Genomic DNA, 23,685 nt, shown 5'->3' on the forward strand with positions numbered 1-23,685 from the left:
TTGAATACATAATGAAATCTGCTCGAAAATTATGCAAATGTTAGCTCACCATCCTCCATTGTTCTTGCTACAACAGGCTGAGAGGCAGGCCCAGTACCCCGACTATTGAATGCCTGGACTACCACAGCATATGTTGTGTACTTGCCCAGGCCTTGGAGTAAAGCCATCCTACCTAAACCAATACCACCACTACTAGCACCACTGCTACTCCCACCATAACCTCCACCTAAAAATAAAAACTTTTCTTAAGTTATTGCATTTGCGTTCGGAAAAAAGAACTAGCAAAGAAATCATGGCTTCTGTCATGTCATGTACGTGTGCCCACAAAATGAGAAATATATAATAAATAATGCCATTATATATAAAATATCAAGGAAAGTATGCATCAGAATGTTGAATCAGAAATGCAAAAATATTTATTTAAAATTAATAACAAAAAATCATGATAGAGGCATAAATTTACATAATTCGATGACTTTTGAGATCATAGACTTTTTTAGATTCTCAAAATCATTAAATGATTATTAAGTATGTCAAAATTCCTGTTTGTAAAATGAAGGCTGAAAAATATCATTTAAGACCACTTTGGATGAGAAAATGTTTCAAACAGTATCAAATAAACCAAGTCAACTTCACATTCATAAAACTTCAAATTGTCGAGACAGAGCTAATGGGTATGAATGTACGTTTTGGACAAAAAATAAATATGTAATATTGTTTTTATGAATATGCATATTAAGAATATAAAACTATAATACTCCTATGACAGCAATATAACTTTTGATAAATTAACTGTGACATCAATGGTGATGTATTCACTGACCCGAAGACCCTGAAGCTTCCACAGTCTTGAAGATATATTCATCTGCATGGGGCAATGAGGAAGGGGGGGATGAAGAAAAATAGGGAGAGACAGGAGGGGAGGGGGAGTGGGAAGATGTAGAAGAAACAGACGAGGAGGAAGATGAAGATGATGCTGAAGCCGATGAGGAGTATGGCGGCTCCAGCCTATACCCAACATAATAACCTAGCAGATCACCATTCCAGTGTTCTCTAGGTGGGGGTTCCCATGTTACTAAGAGCTCTGTTGAACTTTTCGCTTCAACTCTGATGCCAACAGGTGCACCAGTAGGTACTGAAAATAAATTTTAGCACCAATTAAAATCTCAAACCCGATTATCAGTTACAATGAAGAAGATATGTTAGTGCAGTTTGCATATTATAACAGAGGATGCATCCCTTTAATCAACTACCATATTAGTGACAATACCTGATGTAAAGCAAAGCATGTGACTTGTTTTGAAAAAAAATAACCAAATATACCTAAATATTTGACTCAGAATTATGAGCAAGTGAATCTAAGGAAGATTGATAAATAATAATCCACACGATAATTATCTATTTCATATTTTCATTGCATAGTCAAAGATAACAATCAGAATCTACCAGAAAGCTCTAACTTTTAAGGATTAGAATCTAAAATAGCTTAGCCTGATATCTTATACAATTTTGATGCTTGAAATCTGATTATTAAAAATATAATACAGACATTATCTATTTATTTTTTGTTACATCATATATTTATCCTTTTGTTTTGAATTAAATACTTAATAAACTTAACTTTTTTCTTAAAAATTGACTCATTTTCCATTTGAGCTAAAAAATTAGATCATATTTTATAAAAATACGTATCATTATCTTATAACATAAATTATAAATTCTATTTTTAAAATATTCAAATTGCTCAATCAATACATTATCTAGATAAAGCAAAAGTATGTCTTACCTTCTTCCTGCGTGGTAACCTGAATTACCTCACTGGGTTCACTTAGGCCAAGTCTATTTTCAGCTAAAATTCGGAAATGATAAGAACTGGCTGGAGATAAACCACCAACTACTGCAGTAGTTTGACCACCTCCTACAGAAACTTTATGGGGCTGTGACACCCACACATCTGTAAAAATAGACCCAAAACCATTCAAAATGAATTAGGCAAATAACTATGTAAAGTTTCAAAGAAATAATTGGCATAATTACTAGATATACAATCGATTTTAATACTGATTGAAAGATATGGATAGTCCATCTTATCAGGAATTCACTGAGTAACAATTAGATGTACTTTAATCTTTTGCGTATCATGGGATTTCATTAAAGTGAATAGCCAATGCAATATTAAATGATTTCCACATTATGGTTAAAAAATTCATTACCCTTAATCTTGCAAAGCATAAAAAGTATGAACTTACCAGAAACAAGTTTGTACTGTACAATGTAGCTGGTAATGGGGCTATTACCCGCATAAGGCTGAGTCCAAGACAACTGTAAAGATCTGCTTTGTTGATCACTTACCCTAACATTTTTAGGTGTCTCTGGAACCTCTGGTTACAAAGGAATACAAAAATATAAGTATTAAGACACTTTGTTTCAGGCTAAAATGTATTTCTTAATTTATTATGCATAAAATTTTTCTTCATAACCTTTTGAGAGGGCATTAAACAGAAAAAAACAAAAAAAAACATTTTAACAGTGCAAAAGACCCACAACATTAACCAACCATAAGGTTGATTTGGTAGGTGAGCATAGACCAACGAACTGGACCTTAAGAACTACCATGTTAGCTCAATCAGGCCACCATATGCCAAAAACAACATAGATATAAAATATACAAATTATTGACTTTTGTTAGGTGTGATTTGTCAAGAAACAAAACTAGTATTGATGACCAAATTTCTAATGGCCATCATAAACCAAACCAGTTAAATTAAATACGAGACCAGGGATTTCATTTATTACCAGTAAAATTCCAGTTTTCTATTATCAGGTGTCTGGAAAAAAAGAATACTTTTCTAGTAATCCACGGATATTATTACAGCAAAACTCTGTCCATATTTTCTTCATTGTACAATACTTTTTTCCCCAGTCCTGAATGAATCTCTTTATTGCATATTCTCAAAATTTAAAAATACTCCTTTTCTCCAGACACTTTTCTTTCAGCTAAACGTAATCAAAGATGATAAGGAATCCTCAAATCCTTCCTGAAGGCAGAGAATTTCCTCTTTTGTGTCCTTTTGCTGCCTCCCAAGCAAAATAATCATTTATGATTTGTTGAATCCAAGATGTTTAGTTGGCTTATTTAAATGAGCATGCATAGTAATAATTGACTTTCTTCTAATGTATTTCAAAATATGGCAATTTTATAGTACTACATTGAGCAAAAGATTTATTTTTACTTGCATGTTTCAAACGTCATTATTTTTTTAATCCCCTCGAAAAACACATATAAGGTTGCAAATGTAATTCTTGATATACAATGGTTATCCACTGTAGATAATGTGGATCCCAAAAGGATACAATAATTTCAAGGAATTTAATGTGTAATTTCACAATACTTGAATTTAGTGATATTTATATACAGGATTTGAATACAAACTACATTTGTATGACATATTGAGTTAGAGAAGTAAAGAAAAAAAGCATATTAATCAAAGATATGTTTCACCATCACCACTAAATTAGCACTAATAAAGATAAATATTCCTCACCTTGAACTATGAGCTGAATGGTCATTTGGTCATGACCATAGGAATTACTTGCATGGCAAGAAAGTATCCCTGTATCATGGCGATATGTGTGAGAAATTCCTAATTCAGAGACCATTCTATCATCAAGCACCTGCTCTCTGATTGTATATCTGGATGAATAAAACAAAATTTTCATCATTTCAACAGGAAAATATGAGAAAAATAGTCAATAATGACAACAATATCAACTTTTATCATAAAATCAAAAGATGAAACATTGTGGTAAAGGTTGCTTTTGTCTGAATTCCTTCATCAATTATTTTTATCAATCTTAAAAGAAGACATTAAGGAAAGAAACAATTACTATACAGTATACTTATTCCAAAGAAAAGAATGAGATGAGTGTCCACTTAAGTGAATTCCAAATGCTAAGAAAAATCCTACCTCTTGTCCATGTCCTCAGCAATTCGTTGCCCTCCAATTTTCCAAGTGATATCAATTGGCGTGTCACCCATGGCAGTGCATTGCAAATGAGCCTGCTCACCTTTTTGCACTTGCATTTGCTTGGACTTTTGGGGGAAATAAGCTGGTGCTAGAGAGTCAAAAAGGAAGAATATAAAATGAGAATCATTGGGTAATTTCAAAATGCAACTTTTCTTCTAAAGCACTATCTTTGTGCAACAGTAGCTTCATAAGAACTCCAAATTATGAGAATGCATGACTGAAAATATTAGTTTGAGCATATACTTAGAGATTACTTGATGCTAATTTAACTGAATGATTGAACCGTGTGCAAAATTTTATTTCTACACCTAAAATTGAATTTGTAAATACATAATGAGTATCATTAACTGCAACTAATGGATGTGTAATTACCATTAACTTTCAGGAAAATTACTTTGCTAACACCTGTTCCAATTCCATTTTTAGCTTCACATAAATAATATCCCTCACTGTCTTTACTAATATGCTGGAACTCAAGTGAACCATTACGGTAAAATTTAACATTTGGCTCAAAGAGAAAGTCCTTGTACTCTCCAGGTTGATTTCCTGCACGAAAAGAGGAGAGACATTAAATTCACATAACCGCAAGCAGGTTGGTAATTATATTTCATTAACATGGAAAGATACAGTATGCTCCAAATAATGTGAAAACTTTTCCTATGCTCTAATTATGACCGTATTCGTACCAATAGCTTTCCTCCAATTGACGGTTGGAATGGGGTAACCATTTGCTTGGCAATCTAAAATAACATCCTGACCAGAAGCAACATTTGTATCTGCAGGTTCTACTGTCCACCGTGGAGGCACTGTAATTAAAAGCAATAATTCCTGACAAATAATTCAGAAAGAAGTACATTTTCAAATAAGATTTCACATTCACTCAGGAGCAACAAAGTGATAGTAAAAAAATAAACTTACATAGCTTAATATAATTGTTGGGTTGAAAATTTACAACGCTAAAACAGTATTTTTTACATGTATGCTAAATGTGATGCACAAAATGAATGAAAAATTTAATGTTAATACAAACCATTAACAGTAAGTGGCACAATGAACGATTCTGTACCAGCCACATTTTGAGCAATACAGGTATAGTTCCCTGCATGACTAGCAGCTAGTTTTTCGATGACTAGAGAGGAGGAGTATTCATCTAGGCGACGAGTGGTTGCAGAGGAAATTGAGGATATTGAGCCACTTGGGCTGGCAGATGGTATGGCATGACCATCTCTTTCCCAACTAAAAGTTACAGGCAGATCTCCTTCCAATATTTGACATGATATGGCAGCACGCATGCCCTCCCGAAGTAAGTTTGTCATTGGCTGAATTGGGAGGATTTTAGGAGGCACTGAAAGAATTTGAATAAAATTAATTGAAACACTATCACATTTGAATTCATGAGGCAATTTTGAACAGTCACAAAAATAATGAAAATCTATTTTATTTTATGGATAAATTGCATAATAGATGTCAACAACATGCTGACATTGAATATTTACCAAGAACTTGAATTTCTACATCTCGTCTTGCTGTGTGACGCTGGCGATTCTGAGCCTGACAAGTGTACGTCCCAGCATCAGCCTGCCTTGTGGCTTGTTCTATAACTAAGGTGCCATTAGGATATACTCTCTGGCGTCTGTTAATTGGCAGTATGGCACCATCTGAAACATATTTAGTACACCGCTAGGTAAGAATTACAATAATTTATCAATAAATTCACCAAAATGAAACTCTCACTTCTCTGAGTAATTCAAAAGGGATAATAAGGAATGGAAACGAAAAAATTTTGCTGAATTTATTTAATGTGCAATATCATTCCTTGGTTATATACTAATTAATTTATACTAAGTTATTACTGACTGAAATGGGGTCAACAGCATACACATACTTCACAAACATCATATTTTTCATTTATGGTTATATTACATGAAAAAATCAAGAAATAATTGCTGAATTAGTTCCAAAAAAGTACCTAATGCCCCCAAAACTGCAACAATAAAATTTCAATGACAAATTTTTCACACAAATTTCCCATCCTCAGATATTCTGAGGAAGAATAGCGTTAATATAATTTCATTAAGGAGAGAATATTTTTTACATAGTTAGGTAATTAATTACCTCTTTCCCAGGTTATTGATTCAATAGGATAGCCAGCCACAGGGCACTTGATGATAAGATCAGCTCCAGAAATGGCAGATATTCTAGGCATTGGTCGAATAAATGGTAAACCATACACATTCACTCTGGCTGAATGAGAAACACGTGAGACTGCATTTCGAGCAACACAGGAGTACTCGCCTCCATCTTCCTCCCGGATGCTTGAAATGTTAACGTGGCTGATGACATCATCATGAATAGTGACATACTGACCTACAAGAAATCTACAAATGGGTATTAGGAACAGTTCCTATTTGCTATCAATACTGACACACATTTATAAAATTTTAATTTGCAAAAACTGCTCCAATCGGAGCTACAGTTTACCTGCTATTTTCTGGGATTGGAAAACCATCGAGCGTCCATACGAACTGTGGTGGAGGATTCCCATTTGCAACACACTTTAAGGAAACTGGAGGGCCTGGTTGTAATGTTTGCTCAGTAAAATAATACACTATTTCAGGGCGTGCATCTGGAAGAAAGTATATTTAGTGAAATGCTGAGGCAAACTTAAATTCTGGGGAATTTCCTATATAAAATGTGTCAAGCAATGATTTTTCCAGAATATCCAACAAATTCAATGAATATTTCCTGAGTTTTCCAGTAGAGTCAAATTCTTTGAGTTTTTCAGGCAAGTCGACACCATGAATCAAATATTGTTACCAATTTTACTGAAATACTACTCAAAAACTAATATTTTGCAATAAGAAAAGATCAAAAAAATACATAGAAAATTTATCAGGAAAAATCCAAAACGTTAAACGTAACTACTGGATACTGAGAATTGAGACATTTGAAAATTCTGCAATAATGTGCTGAAATAAAAACAAAAAGTGTGCCATTACCTTAAGAATCAGTTACATGATTTGTAAATGGGTTTAGAATTTTGCAACTAATAAGCCCGTTTTCTATAAAATATTCATGCAACAATAGCCTTTTTTGCAATTGACTGCTGTGCTTTTGTAAAAGAAATAATTAGGTTGTGAGGCCTAATTTTACCTTGCCTTTAATGTTACATTTATAAATTGTGCACAAAATTGCATTCAAATTGAATTTTTACAAAGAACTTTACAGATATCATGAAATGTTACCCCACCAAATCTTCCCTCATTGTATAAACATAGAGAAATCAATAGCATAACTCGTCTTTATAAATTACTGCATTACAAGATTGATTCCATAGGCATACTAAATGCAATATCTTTCAGAGTACCTTCACATAACACAAGTTATGAAGCTCTCTTTGAAATTAGATATCATCCACAAAATTACACTTACTACTTGCCTATAAGCCAGATCATTAGACATGCCAAAAGTTGAGATTATATTGACCTATTTTCTATCTGACCAGGATCCCTTAATAAAATGTTATTAAAATACCTGAAGAATTTTATAATGCTAATTATTGCTGCAAAAATATCTGTACATTTCAAAAAGTTGTTCCCAGTGCCCATTGGGTAATTTTCTTAACTGATACCACAAGGTTTACTTAATGACTACTGCTAACATTTATCACTTTGTACTATCACCTAATCAGTAACAAATACTATATTTCTCATGTTCTGTTTTCATTTTTTAATTTAGATTATTATTGAATATTCATATTTTGTCTACATTAATTAATCTAACTAGGTATGTATATGTACCTGTATACCATCTGAAAATGTCTTCCATGCATTGCAAATCAAGATTATTCTTAAATTCTAAATTATATTTTAATTCTAAAGAATGACAATGTTTCTTTATGTAATTTGTACTCGTATGTAAATGTTTTTTATAATTTTGGAACTAATCTATGTTTTTGCCTTCTTTTTGTAAAAGGGTTATTCCCATCAATAAATATATAAATATCTAAACCAATCAACGAGTAAATCTGCCAGACGGCAGACTCATATGATTGTTACATCTTATACCAGAGCTGCCATGAGCTAAAATAAGTGTGAGTTGTTGTGAAAGAAAATAATTGTTGCATCTACCATAAGCAGGCTGTTGTTCTATCTATCAACATACTTACCTATTTGTGCAACTTACTCAAAATGCAGTAAGCATGCCTTATTAATGTTCATCTCGATTAAAATATATTATATAGCTTAAATCTTACCTCCCAACTGTAGCTCAGAAGAAGCTTGAGCCATATCCCAGTCATTGGAAACAAAGCACTGATACATTCCATGATCATTTTTGTCCACATCTCTGATTCTAAGTGTTTCCGGGCCAGAACTTGTATTCCCACCTCCTGTATCTTCATTACCACCTCCCCTTGCTCCTTCTTCGGATGAACTCGTGCCCATTGAAGATGGGGGGGAATGGACACCAGGGGATATCGTTATACGTCCATTAGCTGAGCCTGGACCAATGGTCTGTCCATCTTTGAGCCAATGGACTCGTGAGATAGGATGACCCCCTGTAGAACACCGGAACACTGCCTCCTTGCCCACATCCACCATCTGTGTCTGTGGCTGAATGTGAGCAGACAGTGGAGCTAAGGGAGAAAGAAATTCATTAAATAACAAATGAAAATTACTATCATTAATAAATATGTTCCTTTAGGTGACATTAAAGAGTAAAAAATTACACCATGGTATTCATTTCATAGCAATGGACATTTAACCAGAGGTTTCGAACATGAATGGAAGCACAGAGGTATCAATCATGGAAAATATATTTTTTTTTCTGGTTGATATAATTTAGTCATTTACTACTTAGACATATTTTAGTAAGTTAGCACTTGAGTTTTAAGTTCCCCAATGATCACTGTGGTATGGGCACATAAAATAACCAAGAAAATCTTTTTGATGGCAAAACAAGAACCGAAGCAAGACAGCATTCATAACTATGACTTTGGATTTCAAGAATTAGTATTTATCCTTTCATTTCATTTTTCACGCAACACTGATGTGTTCTTCAATTCGCTACAGTGTAGGTATGAAATTAATTGCCATGATAATATGCTAAATTTTCACTTCCATATAAGAACTCTTAAGCAGTCTTATTATTATAGTACTAAAGCTACAAATGATCAATTGCACATAGCATTAGCTGTGATCAATGGCTTTTACTTATGCAATTAAAATGGACTTATTTCATCTCGGACTCCATTCAATAGGTGACAATTCTGATTTTTTTACTATATGACAAAAAAATAGATATTATCTTTACAATAGTATCAAGTCTGTTTCTTTGGATGAAGGTGACAGCTAATTTAAACATGTGCATTTAAAGAAAGAAGATTAAAACAGCTAAAAGGAAAATGAGCTCCAATGATTTTTTTAAAATAAAGACACCACCATAAAGACCATTTGTGAGGTGGTACCAAATAGATTTTTAATGCCTAACTGTCATTTGACATTGAATCAGTTGAATCAGAGTAGCACTGCTCAGAAAGCTGGAATGTCAAAATTGTATCCAACCTCAGCTGATACCTGATTGATAATCTTATGCCTCTACTGACTTTTCACATTTCTGGCCTTCTTTAGGTGACTTGTCATTAGCATTTTCACAATGCCTAAAGTCAATGATTCACTGGAGAATTATATGTTGCTGTAGAAAATGGCTATGCATCAAAATGGATAGGTATAGAGTAGCCACAAAAATGTTTAGGAATATGATAATGGGCACATGCTCTTATGAGCAAAAAGTAATGACTTATTTTAAAATGACTTACCTGTGACAGTGAGGGTTACTGACACTGTTTCTTCACCAGCTGAATTGTTAACCCAACATATATATTTTCCACCATCCTCCAAACGTGCTTTAGAGATTTTGAGCAATCCACCAGCAATTATTGATACACGCTGCTCCCCACGCCCTCCATGACCCACAAGCATCACTTGACCGCCTCCAAGAAATCCTCCTCCACTCCCTCCATGTGTTTTATCCCCACCTATCATGCCATTTACACCAACAGCCCAAACTTGCTCACGCTCTTCCCTATACCACCTAAGTATTAAGTAAAAGGTTTAAATATTAAACGACAGGTTGGGAAATTAATTTTAAATGAAAGAGGAAAACAGTACAGAAGAATAAACACAAAAGCTTTACATATAGTTGCCAAACAAAGAACATTACCTATATGTGGGCACAGGAAATCCTTGAGCTACACATGGCAATATAATATCATCTCCTGCTTTAACCATTCTCGTCATGTGTTTTTCTACTGTAATACGTGGATGCACACTACCTTTAGGCTCTAAAACAAGTAAAAATATAATAATCATTAACACTTGAAAGCAACATTTTGATTTCAAACAGACAAGGGGAAGTGACAGAAGCCAACTGACCTGTTATAATAATTCTTCCAGGATAAATGCTTGAATGAACTTCTCCAGTAAGTCGATGAACTGTACGACAGGCATAACTTCTATAACCATCACTTGGGCCCGCTTCATGGACATACAAGTCTCCACTATTACCAACAACAGTGTACTTTCCTCCTTGAAGTGAAGTATGAACATATTTAATAATTAGTGAGGGAAAGCATTTCTTTCAAAATCAGAGGCAAATGAAAATAACTGATACACGATAGTGGGTACAGTATAAACTGCCAACTAAGCACATATTGCAGATGTAATGGACATCTTTACTAAATATATATGACAAGTTATTACACAATGAGAATTCCCAAGCTTAAAAGTTAATATGCATTAACAATAGTGCAAACTATCAATTTTCTTTGAGGTCTAATGACTATATGAAGTGAGTTGCACCAATATCATCACATGGATGTATAATTAATAAGAAGGTACATAAACAATTCGAAATCCCGATTCTAAAGATAATAGCCTTAAGCAATAGAAATCTTAGGAGCAAGAAAAAATATTAGGGCTAAATATTTTGAATACCTGTATCTGTATTGGGGTAAATATTCACTGTCCCATCTTGAATCCATGAAGTTACCATTACATACTCTGCCACATAACTCGGAACTTGGCACCTGGAAAATGATTTACATTGAGAGGCTTACTTTACCATAAAAAATCTAGAAACTACTAGAGAAATGAATATTATAACAGAGGGTAAATACCGTTACAAAGTTAACACGAAAATATTGCTATTATTACGATCATTTCATATTTTAAAACATTTTTGATGATTATAATGGAGAATGAAACTGGAAGAATAAACAAATAATCCTAAACATCGCCCATTTATGAATATTTACCATTAAATACAAATTTTCTTCTTTAAATTTCGCAGCCATTACGGTGCGCTTTATTCAAAACGCAATGCAAATGTTTATTCGTTGTAGTAACTACAACAACGTTACCTCTGGTGGTAATTTACATAAGATTGTAGATGATCTCCCTTCAGTGTCAATCAATTATTGTGTCAATCTGAAAAATCTCAAGCTATACTCTCGTCTAAATGGAGAGAAATTCTTCCACAACAGCTTTGTTTAGTGGCAGTTCTCCCGATGTAACCGCCAAATTTCAATCACCAGGATAGAGAAGCACAACGTCGTTTTGTCGATAGTAAGCATCTACAAGGGAAAACTGTGCGTACGTACGTCCTAATCGTTTTCAAAATTCTGCATTTATTTCAGCGTTAATCTATTGCCGATTATTATACACTTTACACCAAAATTCTTGATCTAACATTAATGACCAAAACGGCTGAAAATTATGCACTTCTCTCGAGATTCTTCCTGAAATGAAGAAAATGCCCTTTATCATTGGAAGCACATAGAAGTTCATCAAGGATCACATTACATTTATGGTCTTCTGACTTGTCGTAATACTTAAGTGTAAACGGAATGACACTTGAACATCAGGAACTAATTCAAAACGCAAATCATTGGCGTTGGAACGTCAAGTCTTTCTCGCTACATGACTTCAATTGATGATATTCCATTTGCTATGTCGGAAATTAGAAAATATAAAATTTTTTAAACTGATTATGACTACATATTCATGGAACACTGAAACTCAATAATGACTTTTTTCTTGGAAATGGTGAAACATATGAGTTTCTTTAAAAGCCAACAGATGGCCTTAGCGTATCGTTCTAGCTCAGGCCGGTGACTACTACTCTCCCGGTATATTTGAAATTATGTTACTCGCATCTTATGCCTTAGATGAGTTTTTGTGCTATATTTTCAACCAAAGAATATCAATTCTCCTGCATTGATTTATCTGATATGAGGTTTTAGATGAATAATATCTTTAACAAGAGAATGTTAATTTTTGCGTCAAATTGACGGAGAACTAGGACGTTATTTTTCGTCGGAATGGTATGTGATTCCACCTTCAGTTTATAAGTCCACCTTTTCGCCGTATTGTTTTCAGTGTTGGGTTTTAAAAACATATCCAATAAGGTAGCATCAAAAAACTAGAATTGTCTATTTTAAACAGAGCGATGAATATTTTTTTAACTGAATGTAAAATAATAAACTCTCCTTCGAGATTATTGCATATTCATTTTATTTGAAAGATTTTAATATTTTCTTCGGCGAGAACGCAATGCCTATATTCTTTGACCCATAGTGTTTGTAAAATTATTGCCATAGTATTTGGTTGCTCTAAGGCTTCACTTACAATGTTGTGCATAAATTAACTTATTTTTTAATTCACTTTTACATTAACTGAAATATATATTTTATATTTAAATTTTCTTTTCTGCACGTTTAATGCAATGATGATTAAACGGTAGAAGTTATTCAAGAAAATTGATCGGAAAATAATAATTAGAGAGATGCCAGATCTAGGAAAAAGTGGTGTATAGCGTTAAAATATCCGTTTGAATGAAATCAATCTACAAAAGGCGTGCAATTTTTCTTAATGTCACGTATTTTGAGAAAGGACCAATTAAAGCATACAAGCTTAGATACATATTTTGCAAGCTTAGATACACATTTTAAATTTGACTAGATGAGTATGATGCCAAATAGAATAACTAGCACGGCTTTAAATGGTGTTTTTGCTGGTAGTACGCTTATAATGATCGAAGCTACACTTAAAAGGGAATAGGTAACAAAAATCCTAAAATTGACCTAAGGGAAATCGCAAACTATGGGCGAGCACCATCAAAACATTTGCCGAATAATTTCAAATATTTGCTACTAAAGCTTAGAACATTAATTTATATACACTATAAAGCACAAAGCTTGTTTATTTTCAAGAAAAAGGGATATACTCATATTGGTGTTTGAATTCAACAAAATGCTTGAGTATCCACCAGCTCCTGAATAATAATTTTATACATGGCATTTTTTCTCCATCTCCTACTTAATTTCAAACTCCAAATTTAATTAGAGATCTGAATTTTTCTATGTCAAGTACTTTCGTTAAATGAAAGTTGCGTTTCATTTATTGATTCGTTAAGGTTTATCATATATGTAACCATACTTTAACTTAACGTAGAGTAAGGATAAAATTAATTATTATTTTCATGGTAATAATGCTATTTTTAAACAATTTTAAGAGTTCGTAAAGAATAAGGTCACATCATAACTATAATATAACATCGCCCTTTAATTCTGTACTTCTGCGCAAATACATTTCTATTGAATTTTCTCCTCACTAAGGGAGTCTTGAGTTTTGGAATTTTAAAGTTAATGAATTCGGATATAGTATCTCGCATTAGAAAACTTAGGCCATTAGGATTTAAACAAATGATATAATAATATGCCTTCATATTTTAAGCATTTATTGAGCATTTTGGAGTAAAAAGTAATGATTAAAAAACACGTTTTAAAATAATGACCGAGCGGTTAGAATCAAGGTTAACATTAAGGTTGATTAACACTTTGTTGGTATGTCTTTTGATTCTTAAGGTCCTTTATGTAATTCACTCATGCATTGCTTCAGGGTATAAAATGTTAGATTTTTAACGAATAAAAACTATCATGATGTTTTTGTGGCTGAATATAAATTGACAAAAATTTAGCAATAGTGAGTTATCAATAGTGTAGTGTATATATAATGATTCAATGTAACTTAAAAGCATGTTACTTAGTAATTTTTATACTAGAAGCATTCAGATACCCGGAAATTGCTTTGTGCTAACTCCATCCTAAATTTTCATTATAATTGAACAATACTAAATTGAAAGCCATTATTAACGTATACATTATTAATATTTGAAATTAATTTTTAATTTATAATTAATTCGCAATACGGTTGATGCTTACTTTAATCATTAATTGGAAGAAAATTAAATATTTTGTGCAGATTTTGGAAATTACCTTAATATTACGGTGTTTCCACTGATGACGTATTCATCATACACTTGAACTTCATATTTCTGCTTTACAACTGCAATAGAAAAATTACACAATTGTTACACATTTCAAAATAGGTTTTACGTAAAGGATAGGGAAATTTTAATTGCATCCATAGTGAATTAACAGAAAAATATCCGTTAAGAGAAAGCACATGCATTGTGATGATAGCTATGCTTTATTGGAGAAGCTATAATAGTAATAGCTTCTCCGAAAATAGTTGAAAATCGTTGGACTAAATGATTGATATTCAATTTTAAGTTAAGTTAAACAGCTTAATGTAAATCTTTAATATATTCCAACAAATTGTGCTGGGTAGAGTCTCATGATAAAAGATTATTCTTTAAATGTGTCATTCTGATTTAAAAATTAAGATTGCATATTCTTGAGTGTGTAATAATTTAAGTTTCGAAATGATATAATGCCTGTTTTATAAAATTATGCACAATTATGAACAGGAGAAAAACTCAAAATCTCGTCTTAACAGGAAAAATGTCTACCGGCGCTTGGAGGGGCCGTGGTGAAAATTTTACTGTTGCCATTACTAAATGTACGTATAACTGCTACGATGAATTCGAGAGGATTTCAAGATTTGAAACACTTTTCATGACATACATAAACGCTCCACCCATGTGTAGATTCAAGAATTAAGATGCAACAATTCAATGTATCGATTTTGCTAAATGCAACGTTGCGATGTGATTATAGCATGCTTTATCCTTATTTAAAGGCTTACACTCTATATTTAATAGAGAGGTATATTATGAATATAATATTTCCTGAACGAGGATGAATATGGGTATTACTAAAATATGTTTCTCGAAGCTTTTGTCAGGTATGGTGGCACGGGGTGGGAAGAGAAGGGACGCTAATCATATTTTTGATACTCGCCTAAGTGAAATTATAGGAACCCATCGGCGCCTAGAATAATGCAACCGTCTAACATTGATCTGCACTGCGGGTAGCATGAATTTTGTTTGCCACGGTGCGATGCATGTATTTCCACTTCACCAACTGGACGAGCTTGTTGTAATAATCCTAATTTTAGTGAATGCTAGCTACCCTAAATTAATTCCATTTTAATTCATCACAATATTTAGAGTGCCCGCATTCATATCATTTTGCAAGCATGGGCATGAGGAACGAATTAGTCTTCCAAAAACATATTAAGTATATTCAGATGGTTTTTCTCAACCAATTACGAATGTTGTACTGAATATTAATCAACATTCTATTATATTTAATGAAAAAAGAATTCATTTAATAAATATTGAGTTTACTTTGCCTCCTCTCAGGGAAGTCATATAGCCTTAGCTTATGTGAAAAATATAACCCGTCTCTATCCACTTTCACTGAATATTTGTAAATTCTAAATCAATTTTAAACAGCCTGTATATCAAATATAGCGATTGCCTCATCTCAATTTATAAAAATTAATTTTGCAAACTTTTTTTTTACACACAAAATCTTTTCATGGTAGTTTAAATTTAGTTGTGGCGAAAAATAATAAAATATAAAGTATAAATGCTCGCAATAATTTTATTTGTTTTTACATATCAGATCATTTATAGTGCCTAAGACTTGTGAATTTTATTCAAATTCTGAATTATTTATATTCTCATAAAAATAATACCTCCGCTTATATGAAATTTAATTCGTCGAATAGCCTTCCCATGCGATAAAAGTGTGATCAAACTGGGTTTGTGCGAATTCAAACTGGGTTTTCTTCAAGTGTAATTGTTCTTTTAAAACGGTTCTGTTTTGGTACCGATGGGAATGGAGGACTTTGGTGAAGATAATACGCCGTCAGTTTTGGTAAAATTCTGTCAAAGTTGACCTTTTCTCTAAACTTCATCCGCCGACGGTCCGTCCAAATTCAATTATTCAATGTATCCAGCCCCCAGTATTCCGAAAATATGGCAAAGCTATATTTAAGTTTCGCTACGAAAGTGTTTGGTGGAAAGTGACAAAAAAACTTGTTTTTTACCCCTCTGGATGACAGGTACCAATTTTCTGATTGTGTCTTGTATGTTGACGACCGTGAATTCTATAATCATGTAAGATGAGGTTGATGGGTAATTGGATTTTGAGTTGGACTTGGTTTTCTTATCAGAAGAAGTAAACAATACTCAATGAGCCAATACTTTGATTAATAATTTGTTCTGATACATATGATGGCATTAGGTGGCTCTTAAGTATTTCCTTTAAAATAAATTAACAGGTGATTGAAAAAATACGTATTTTTAGTCTGACGAAATGAACACGCTAATCAACATTTCTTTCATGGGTCTGGGTATGGAATGAGAAATAAATGTACTTAGAGTGTTATAAATTGTTGGATGAAGCGTATATCTTTTATATACACGGTAGAATTTGCCGCATGTGAGTCCCTACTTTCAAATAATATTATAGAATTAAAATATGCGCAAAAAATTCGCATATGGCTGGAAATTTTTACCTTGATTTGGGATGTTAGTTAGTATTGTGATTAGTGATGAGATGTTAGCTAGTGAAATGGAGTAGTGAAGTACATTTTTATAAATTGATTTCTTTCAGTGGAGAGATTCCCAAACCATTTACAATGACTATGCCTTAAACTTATTGAACAATAGCACCATCTACTCTGATGCACCCATATTCGTAACCCTAAACAAATATTGTCTTCCCTACGAAGAGACCACATTTGAGAAGTATCAGTTATATCATCATTGTGGGTCACAAAAGCAGCTATGAAATGATAGAATATACTTAAAGGGCAATGTTTGCCTGGGGGATGAACCAAGAACATTTACTGGGCTTGAAAAATCCACATGAAACCTTGAAATTATTTGATTGAAATAGTGGGGAGTTGGACTTTCATTTTTTTATTACTGAAGATCATAGACTTTTAGAGTAACTTGGAACGAACGACCCCAAAATCTATTCATAGGCAAGATATTCCGGGCCCAATGAATGCTCTCCTTAATTAGTCACCGTTTTCAAGGGTGTTAGTGAATTTTTTAAACTTAAAACAGATTAGAGATTTTTACGCAACTGTTATTATTACATTTCAACTCCTGGTTTGGATCTTCGAATTGTATGAATATTTTGTTGCAACATGAATCCTGGATCACTACATGTAAAACCTTCAAATTCTAACAAAAATATGGTTATCTGAAAATACTATGAAGATGCCAGAGGATGACTGTAGAAATTTATTAGATTTTCGATAAATAATATTAACCTTTATAAATAGCACAAAGCTTTAAGTATTCAAAAATTATGAAAATTACTTTCCTCTTGAACGGAAATGTGTTTAACTCAATTTTCATTCTTTTCCTTTCTTTGTCATGTCTGTTTAAGACTCTCTTTCAAAAAGTTAAGGAAAGATATTGACAGAAAGTCTTAAAACCTGAAATTGATTACTTGAACGGATATGTATGATAAAATATCAATTTACTGTTTCATGATTGTTTTGCTAGGTGATGAATTTTTGTCATCCTAGTAGTTAGATAAGTGTAATCGAAAGGATTGGTGTTATTTTTTTATTTTTTCCTAAAATATTCTTGATTATATCCTATCATAAGCATCAATCAAATATTGAGTAGCTTGGAGGAAATGTTACTTGCAACCTGTACATGCCTCTGACTAATTAAGTGCTTGTGGCGGATGGAGATTCAGGATGGGCAGTCTTAAGAAGAGGAGTAAGACAGGAATGTCCATAATCACCCGTGCTTTTCAACGGATATATCCAGGAAATGGTAAATTTTGTATGGAAAGAATTGGATATAGGAATCAAACTCAGTGGGGAAATCGTAAAATCAGGTTGGCGGATGATTAAGCTTTAGTTAGACAGTGAACTAAGGGGTCAAAATGATTGCTGATTGTTCCAGAAAATACGTTTTATAGGAATGGGATGGGAATAAATGCAAACAAAAGGAAGGTAAAGGGAAGTTGTTGAAAGAGAAAAGCTGAGCTAAAAGTTAAGGAATAAAATTTTACCTATCTTGGAAGTATTTTGGACCAAGATGGTCAAAATAGTAGTGGCTTTGTACTGCTCCGAAACATGGTAATTGAAGTAAGATGAGTGGTTGAGGTTGGAAGCTTTTCAGATGTAGGAGTGGAGAAGGAGGCAAACGGTTGATTGGCCGGAAAGGGAACTAAACAAAGAATTGCTAGACATGTGAGAGGAGGAGAGAGGAGAAATCAACAGGAGACACGAAAGGTGAGTGTAGAGAATTATGATGATTGGCGATGGGATTTTAAAGAATATGACAGAGGGGAGAATGTTTGGAAAACGAGGAAGGACGAGTAAAAGGATAGATCTGGTAGATAGAATGAAGTACGCGGTATTGAAAAAGGGTGTAGTATTAGGTATCAGGTTACGTCTTATTAGGCAAGGCTAAGAATTGTAGGTGTGTTCAGTTAATGTTCTTCCAAAGCATAATTTAAGCAGTAGACTGCCAAATAGTATTGTCTACCTTTCATTTATTATTTTGTTTTATTATTACGGACGAAGAAATCATAAATGAATCACATGAGAAAAATAATAATTTTAATAACAATTTCGAATTTATTAAAAAGCTTTATTTTGCACTTTTGAATGATGCAAAGGAGTCTTATCTCTTTGTTTTAAATTATCTTTTTGATGGTCAGAAAAATTTGTCTCTTCCAACCAATGGCGTATAAAGATTTTAGTGGAAGAAACATGGTATGAAACTCATATTGATATATAAGTGCCTCAGAGACTGATGGAATAATTATGCTATCGTAGAAAAAGTCGTGAATTATGTTATGGTTTTCAATGCAATAAATTAAGGTATTGGTGGAAATCTTAAGAGATTGCACTTGAATAATAAATTATATTTGTCTGTTCATGAAATGAAAATGAGAAATATATAATTGATGAAAAGCGTGTCTTTAATCTTATGCTTTGGATTACAACATGATCGTATCAATTAATTGCGATGTAACTTGTGCTGTGTTTTCTGTACTTCAATGTTTTTGCACAGCAAGGGAGAATATTTACAAATCGTAGCATATTATTTCAAAGAGAATTAACATTAATTGGCATTAGTCATGGTAAAATAGTTTTATTTTGGTGGGAATGAGTTGATTTTCACTCGTCGGACAATGTTGCATAATTCTGTTCAAAAATATTCATTTAATTTCCAAAGTATTACTAAATTAGATATTAATTGTTTACATGTAACATAAATTTAATTAAGAGTTGATATTGTGCGATTTTATATTGAATTAAATTCAGGTATGGTGTGGTCTTAGGTACTTGTCCAAAAACATTCATGGGGCACATCGTAGCTGTTAAAAGTGTGGCAAATATGGAAAAAAGTGGAGAGAATTTTCCGTTATGAAACAACTTATTCTAGCTAAAAAGAAACAGGGTGTCTCATTTCCTTAAATTCATTAAATGTATTGTACGAATCTTGTATATTACAACTCAGCATTAATTTGCAGAAGAGAAGGGTGTTTTTTCTCCCGTTATAATTTTAAGTTGAAATTTCCTCATGAGGATTCAATTGGATGAATTTAGGACAAGTGTTTGGAGTAATTCCTTAGGATCGTGGTAAACGATTGGATAATATGTATTATCGTGTTAAAATATAAAATATGTGCCAGAACTCGGAGTGCTTACTTTATTTTATCGAAGAGAGCCAGAATGAGGATTTACTTCGGATACGATATGTTAGAGTGGTGAGTGCCAAATATTTCCAGATAATTGCCTTTAGGCTAAGCTAAAATAGGTGCCATGGATACATCGTGGAAAGCAATCGGCCAGAATTACTTGGCAAGCATCGTATCCGCCCCTTGGCCAAGACAAAGGAGGAAAAGCCATAAAGGACGAATTAAAAGGTGAGAACAAGAATCGGAAAATAATAATTTTTTTTGCACTCAGTTTATTTTGATGGACTGAAGTCTTATGCACTAGGTTTTTCCGTAATTTACATAAAGTCTTACGTTCTTTCGCAAGTGTTTGGTTTTATGATGTAATTTAAGCATCGTATAAAAATGAGACTGCGATGATAATCCCTACAAAATATATCTCGTGTATTGGTGAACTACGGAATTAATATTACATAATTTTAGTACGGATGGTGTGTGGAAACTCGAAGATATTTCTGGGACCTCAATCTGTTCAGGCAGGCTTGAGAAGATGGTTAATGATGGGAATTGCTGGCATTCATAGTCAATAGAAGTCACAGCTCAAGGCGAAATAAGCCAATTGGTTGAATTTAGCCTAGAGTTTCAAAGACATTTTTTTCGCCTGTCGAGGGACATCACCACATTAGTAGTCACCTAAAATTTTAAAGCGAAACATTTTGTTAACTTAAAGAAGTTGTATGAGTCTATTGATAATTTTAGTTCTTTGCCCATTCAATTTTACAATGGATTCAATTTCCGCCGGCAAGTAGCGGTAGAACTGATCATATCAAACGTGGGAGTAATCACATTGCTGATAAAAACGAGAATAACTTGGCATAGGACATTTCAATGAACGGTATTTTTGTGTGCAGATCAATTTTGAGTATGTATAATTCATGATACGGCAAGGGTAACATTATTCACGCGAAAGTAAGTTGGATGACTGATTCGAATCGAAGTTGACGTTTGAAAGCACAAAAAAATCACTAAATGAGTTTATCGATGCAGATTCATTTTTTATAGCCAACCATGACTGTATTGTTAAAGTAAGAATAATTCATTGCTACAAAAATCATTGACACGTTTAGCTTGTGAATAGTATTATTGTTCATGAGGGTGGAGTTTAAAATTTTGGTCTTAATCATTGCCCGAATTTAATTGAAATTATCAAAATTTCAATCAGGCTAAAGTCCTCTTTAACGATGGCCCAAATTTCGCTGCATTCGACATAAATTTCCCAGCTTGAGATTTCAGAACTTTCACCATTCTGGAAATTCCAAAGGGAAATACATAAAGAATCTACTTGAAGATTCGAAATTTTAGATACATTCCTTGTTCCTATTATTTGTTGTGTCCCATATATCTGTTATAGTTCCCTGGATTTTCCCCTGATATTGGAGGAGAATCTTTCCTGTATATACTTGAGGAATCAGGGCTATCGAGTATTCAAATGGACTTCAGTGGAAATTCACAATGGTGATAATGTGAGCTTTGTCCATGGCCTCGTAGCAAGTCCCAATAATTTTAAAAGGATATATCTCAATCCATTGCATATAGGGCTAGTATACTACATCTCCATTTCTACGATTATGGATATTTTTGATCATTTCGGAGAGGATTTTTCCTGGGAGCTTAATTTTTCCTTGCGTTTCTTGGCTGAAGAAAGGAAAAACGCTGGAAGCAGCTTCTCATTCGGTATTCGGTTTATAAATACATATATATATATATATATATATATATATATATATATATATATATATAAATGTACTATATATATGTGTGTGCGTATACACACATACTGTATGTAAGATTCTTCTGCGTCCGATGTTGGAGGCTTGACTGCCGATATGTGATGTATTTTTTTATTTGTGCCCATGTTTTAATAGTGTCATTAATTTGCATTGTGTTGTCCTTTCTCGATGTTACTTACTAGAATGTTTAGATGCATGTATGGATCTGTATTCTAAATGACTGACACGATTTTTGACCTCTTACAAAGCTGAGATTGCCACATGTCGTTCGGGTTATGGTGAAATCAACCAGAAAGGCCAAGAAACCTCAAGAGGGTTTCCCGGGTTCGACTTCGGCGATGGTTATATTCTACGTAAGAGAGCAGGGGATAAGGTATGTTTGTGCTCGGAATGCTTAATTTACACATTAAAACATTATAGAACTGGTGGTATATGTGGGACTAAAATACAAATATTCAATTTCCTCCATCTAATCTTTATCTTTATTATACCATTTATCGTATATATACCGTAAACGAACAAAAGGTACTGTTAAACAAGATTTAAGTTTCGGTTTCCTCAATCCTTGCTATTCCCTCATCATTACCCTATATTTCAAAGACCTTACCGTCCAGTAGAATGCACGCACTCTTTAGATAGTTGAATTTAATCGCAGTCTTCAATCTTTAAATTTATTTTGTGCCTCGTGAGTATAGCAGGGCATGTCTATGAAGCAGATAATGATAGCAGATACAGAGATAGGAAGAAAAAGAGTTAAGGATGACTCACCGGCCCTGACGTGGACGTCCCTGGAGAGGACCGTCCCCTGTGCGCTGTGCGCCCTACAGCGGTAGAGGGCGGCGTGAACGTCGTGGCGGTACCTCTCGGCGGGGAAGGGCGGGAAGACGAGGGATCCGTTAGGGTGCGGGATCCTGAGGCGTGGCACGGGCGTGGCCACGGTGCCGTCGGCCAGGAGCCACTCGAGGGTTGGTGCGGGGCGTCCGGAGGCCCAGCAATCCACGCGGCCGCCGCTCCCGTTGGAGAACTCGACGCGATGTGGCGGCTCCGCGATGAAGGAGGGCCCGTGGTTGACGTCTGCGAGGAGCAGGGGCGAGGCGACGGCGCCGCTGCCCTCCGGGGTCCCTCCGGACAGCGACGGGTCCAAGGTCGCTGGCATCGCTTGCGGTGGCGCGTGGGAAAAGGGGTGATAACATTAACAGTGTCTAGGAAAATTAAGGATTAGATGGTAAAAATATCTGACAGTGGTTAACTAGCTAATAAGTGCGGAAAATATATGTTCGGAACTGATTAGTTCATTTAATCGCCCATTCTTTTCACAAAAGAAAGAAATAGGTGATCAAATGTTGTGATAAATGGTATTTCACATCAGTGCCTCCAAAACCGTAGGCCGCGGAGTTCAGCGCGGTTTTGACTTAGGTCCATTTCCCCTTAGACTTAGGCCCAGACATTTCCCATGCGGTATGCGAAAATCCTTCTTAGAATGAATCTAAAAGAAAAATTCTAAAATAATGTGAGGCAATCACGCTGTAGTGTTTCAAATCGTTTAACCCTTATTCTAAATCGAAGTTACTGCGTTTATGCATGAAATAAACCTATCTAGAACCATTGTAAAATTTCAGTAATTAATGCGCGGAGCCCAATGTTTTGAAAGCACTGTTCAATAAGTACAATGGTTAAATAATAAATTTATTTTTTAGACGCCCTTCGGTTGAATGATGCAGGATGCATCTTGTTTAAAATTAACAGAACTAAAATGCATAGAGAGGTAATACATAAATATAATGCAGTAGGTATGAGTGATGCAATTATGTTTTATAATAGTGATGATATTTATAAGTACTTATTATTATAATTACGAATAAAACTGAAGTTTAAAATTGTCTGGGAATCACAC

The 23,685-nt window shown here is 33.9% G+C and overlaps 1 protein-coding gene across 1 annotated transcript in view; it reads right to left on the reverse strand.

The window, feature by feature from the left end:
* The window catches only part of Dscam4 (Down syndrome cell adhesion molecule 4), a gene marked incomplete at its 5' end in the record, with an annotated part of 70,258 nt that extends 47,365 nt beyond the window's left edge, over positions 1-22,893 (reverse strand). The window contains 19 exons of the mRNA XM_071598963.1: positions 50-226; positions 824-1,135; positions 1,787-1,954; positions 2,250-2,381; positions 3,546-3,694; positions 3,969-4,116; positions 4,401-4,574; positions 4,715-4,834; positions 5,059-5,373; positions 5,525-5,686; positions 6,144-6,406; positions 6,510-6,654; positions 8,284-8,664; positions 9,847-10,121; positions 10,251-10,371; positions 10,463-10,615; positions 11,024-11,115; positions 14,365-14,434; positions 22,560-22,893. Coding sequence (XP_071455064.1) covers positions 50-226; positions 824-1,135; positions 1,787-1,954; positions 2,250-2,381; positions 3,546-3,694; positions 3,969-4,116; positions 4,401-4,574; positions 4,715-4,834; positions 5,059-5,373; positions 5,525-5,686; positions 6,144-6,406; positions 6,510-6,654; positions 8,284-8,664; positions 9,847-10,121; positions 10,251-10,371; positions 10,463-10,615; positions 11,024-11,115; positions 14,365-14,434; positions 22,560-22,893 — 3,691 coding nt within the window. The remainder of the gene's footprint in view (positions 1-49; positions 227-823; positions 1,136-1,786; positions 1,955-2,249; positions 2,382-3,545; positions 3,695-3,968; positions 4,117-4,400; positions 4,575-4,714; positions 4,835-5,058; positions 5,374-5,524; positions 5,687-6,143; positions 6,407-6,509; positions 6,655-8,283; positions 8,665-9,846; positions 10,122-10,250; positions 10,372-10,462; positions 10,616-11,023; positions 11,116-14,364; positions 14,435-22,559) is intronic.
* Between the last annotated feature and the right edge of the window lie 792 nt (positions 22,894-23,685).

The sequence above is a fragment of the Hetaerina americana genome, unplaced genomic scaffold (genome assembly GCF_022747635.1).
Source record: "Hetaerina americana unplaced genomic scaffold, ioHetAmer1.1.p SCAF_10, whole genome shotgun sequence".
Taxonomy (NCBI): domain Eukaryota; kingdom Metazoa; phylum Arthropoda; class Insecta; order Odonata; family Calopterygidae; genus Hetaerina; species Hetaerina americana.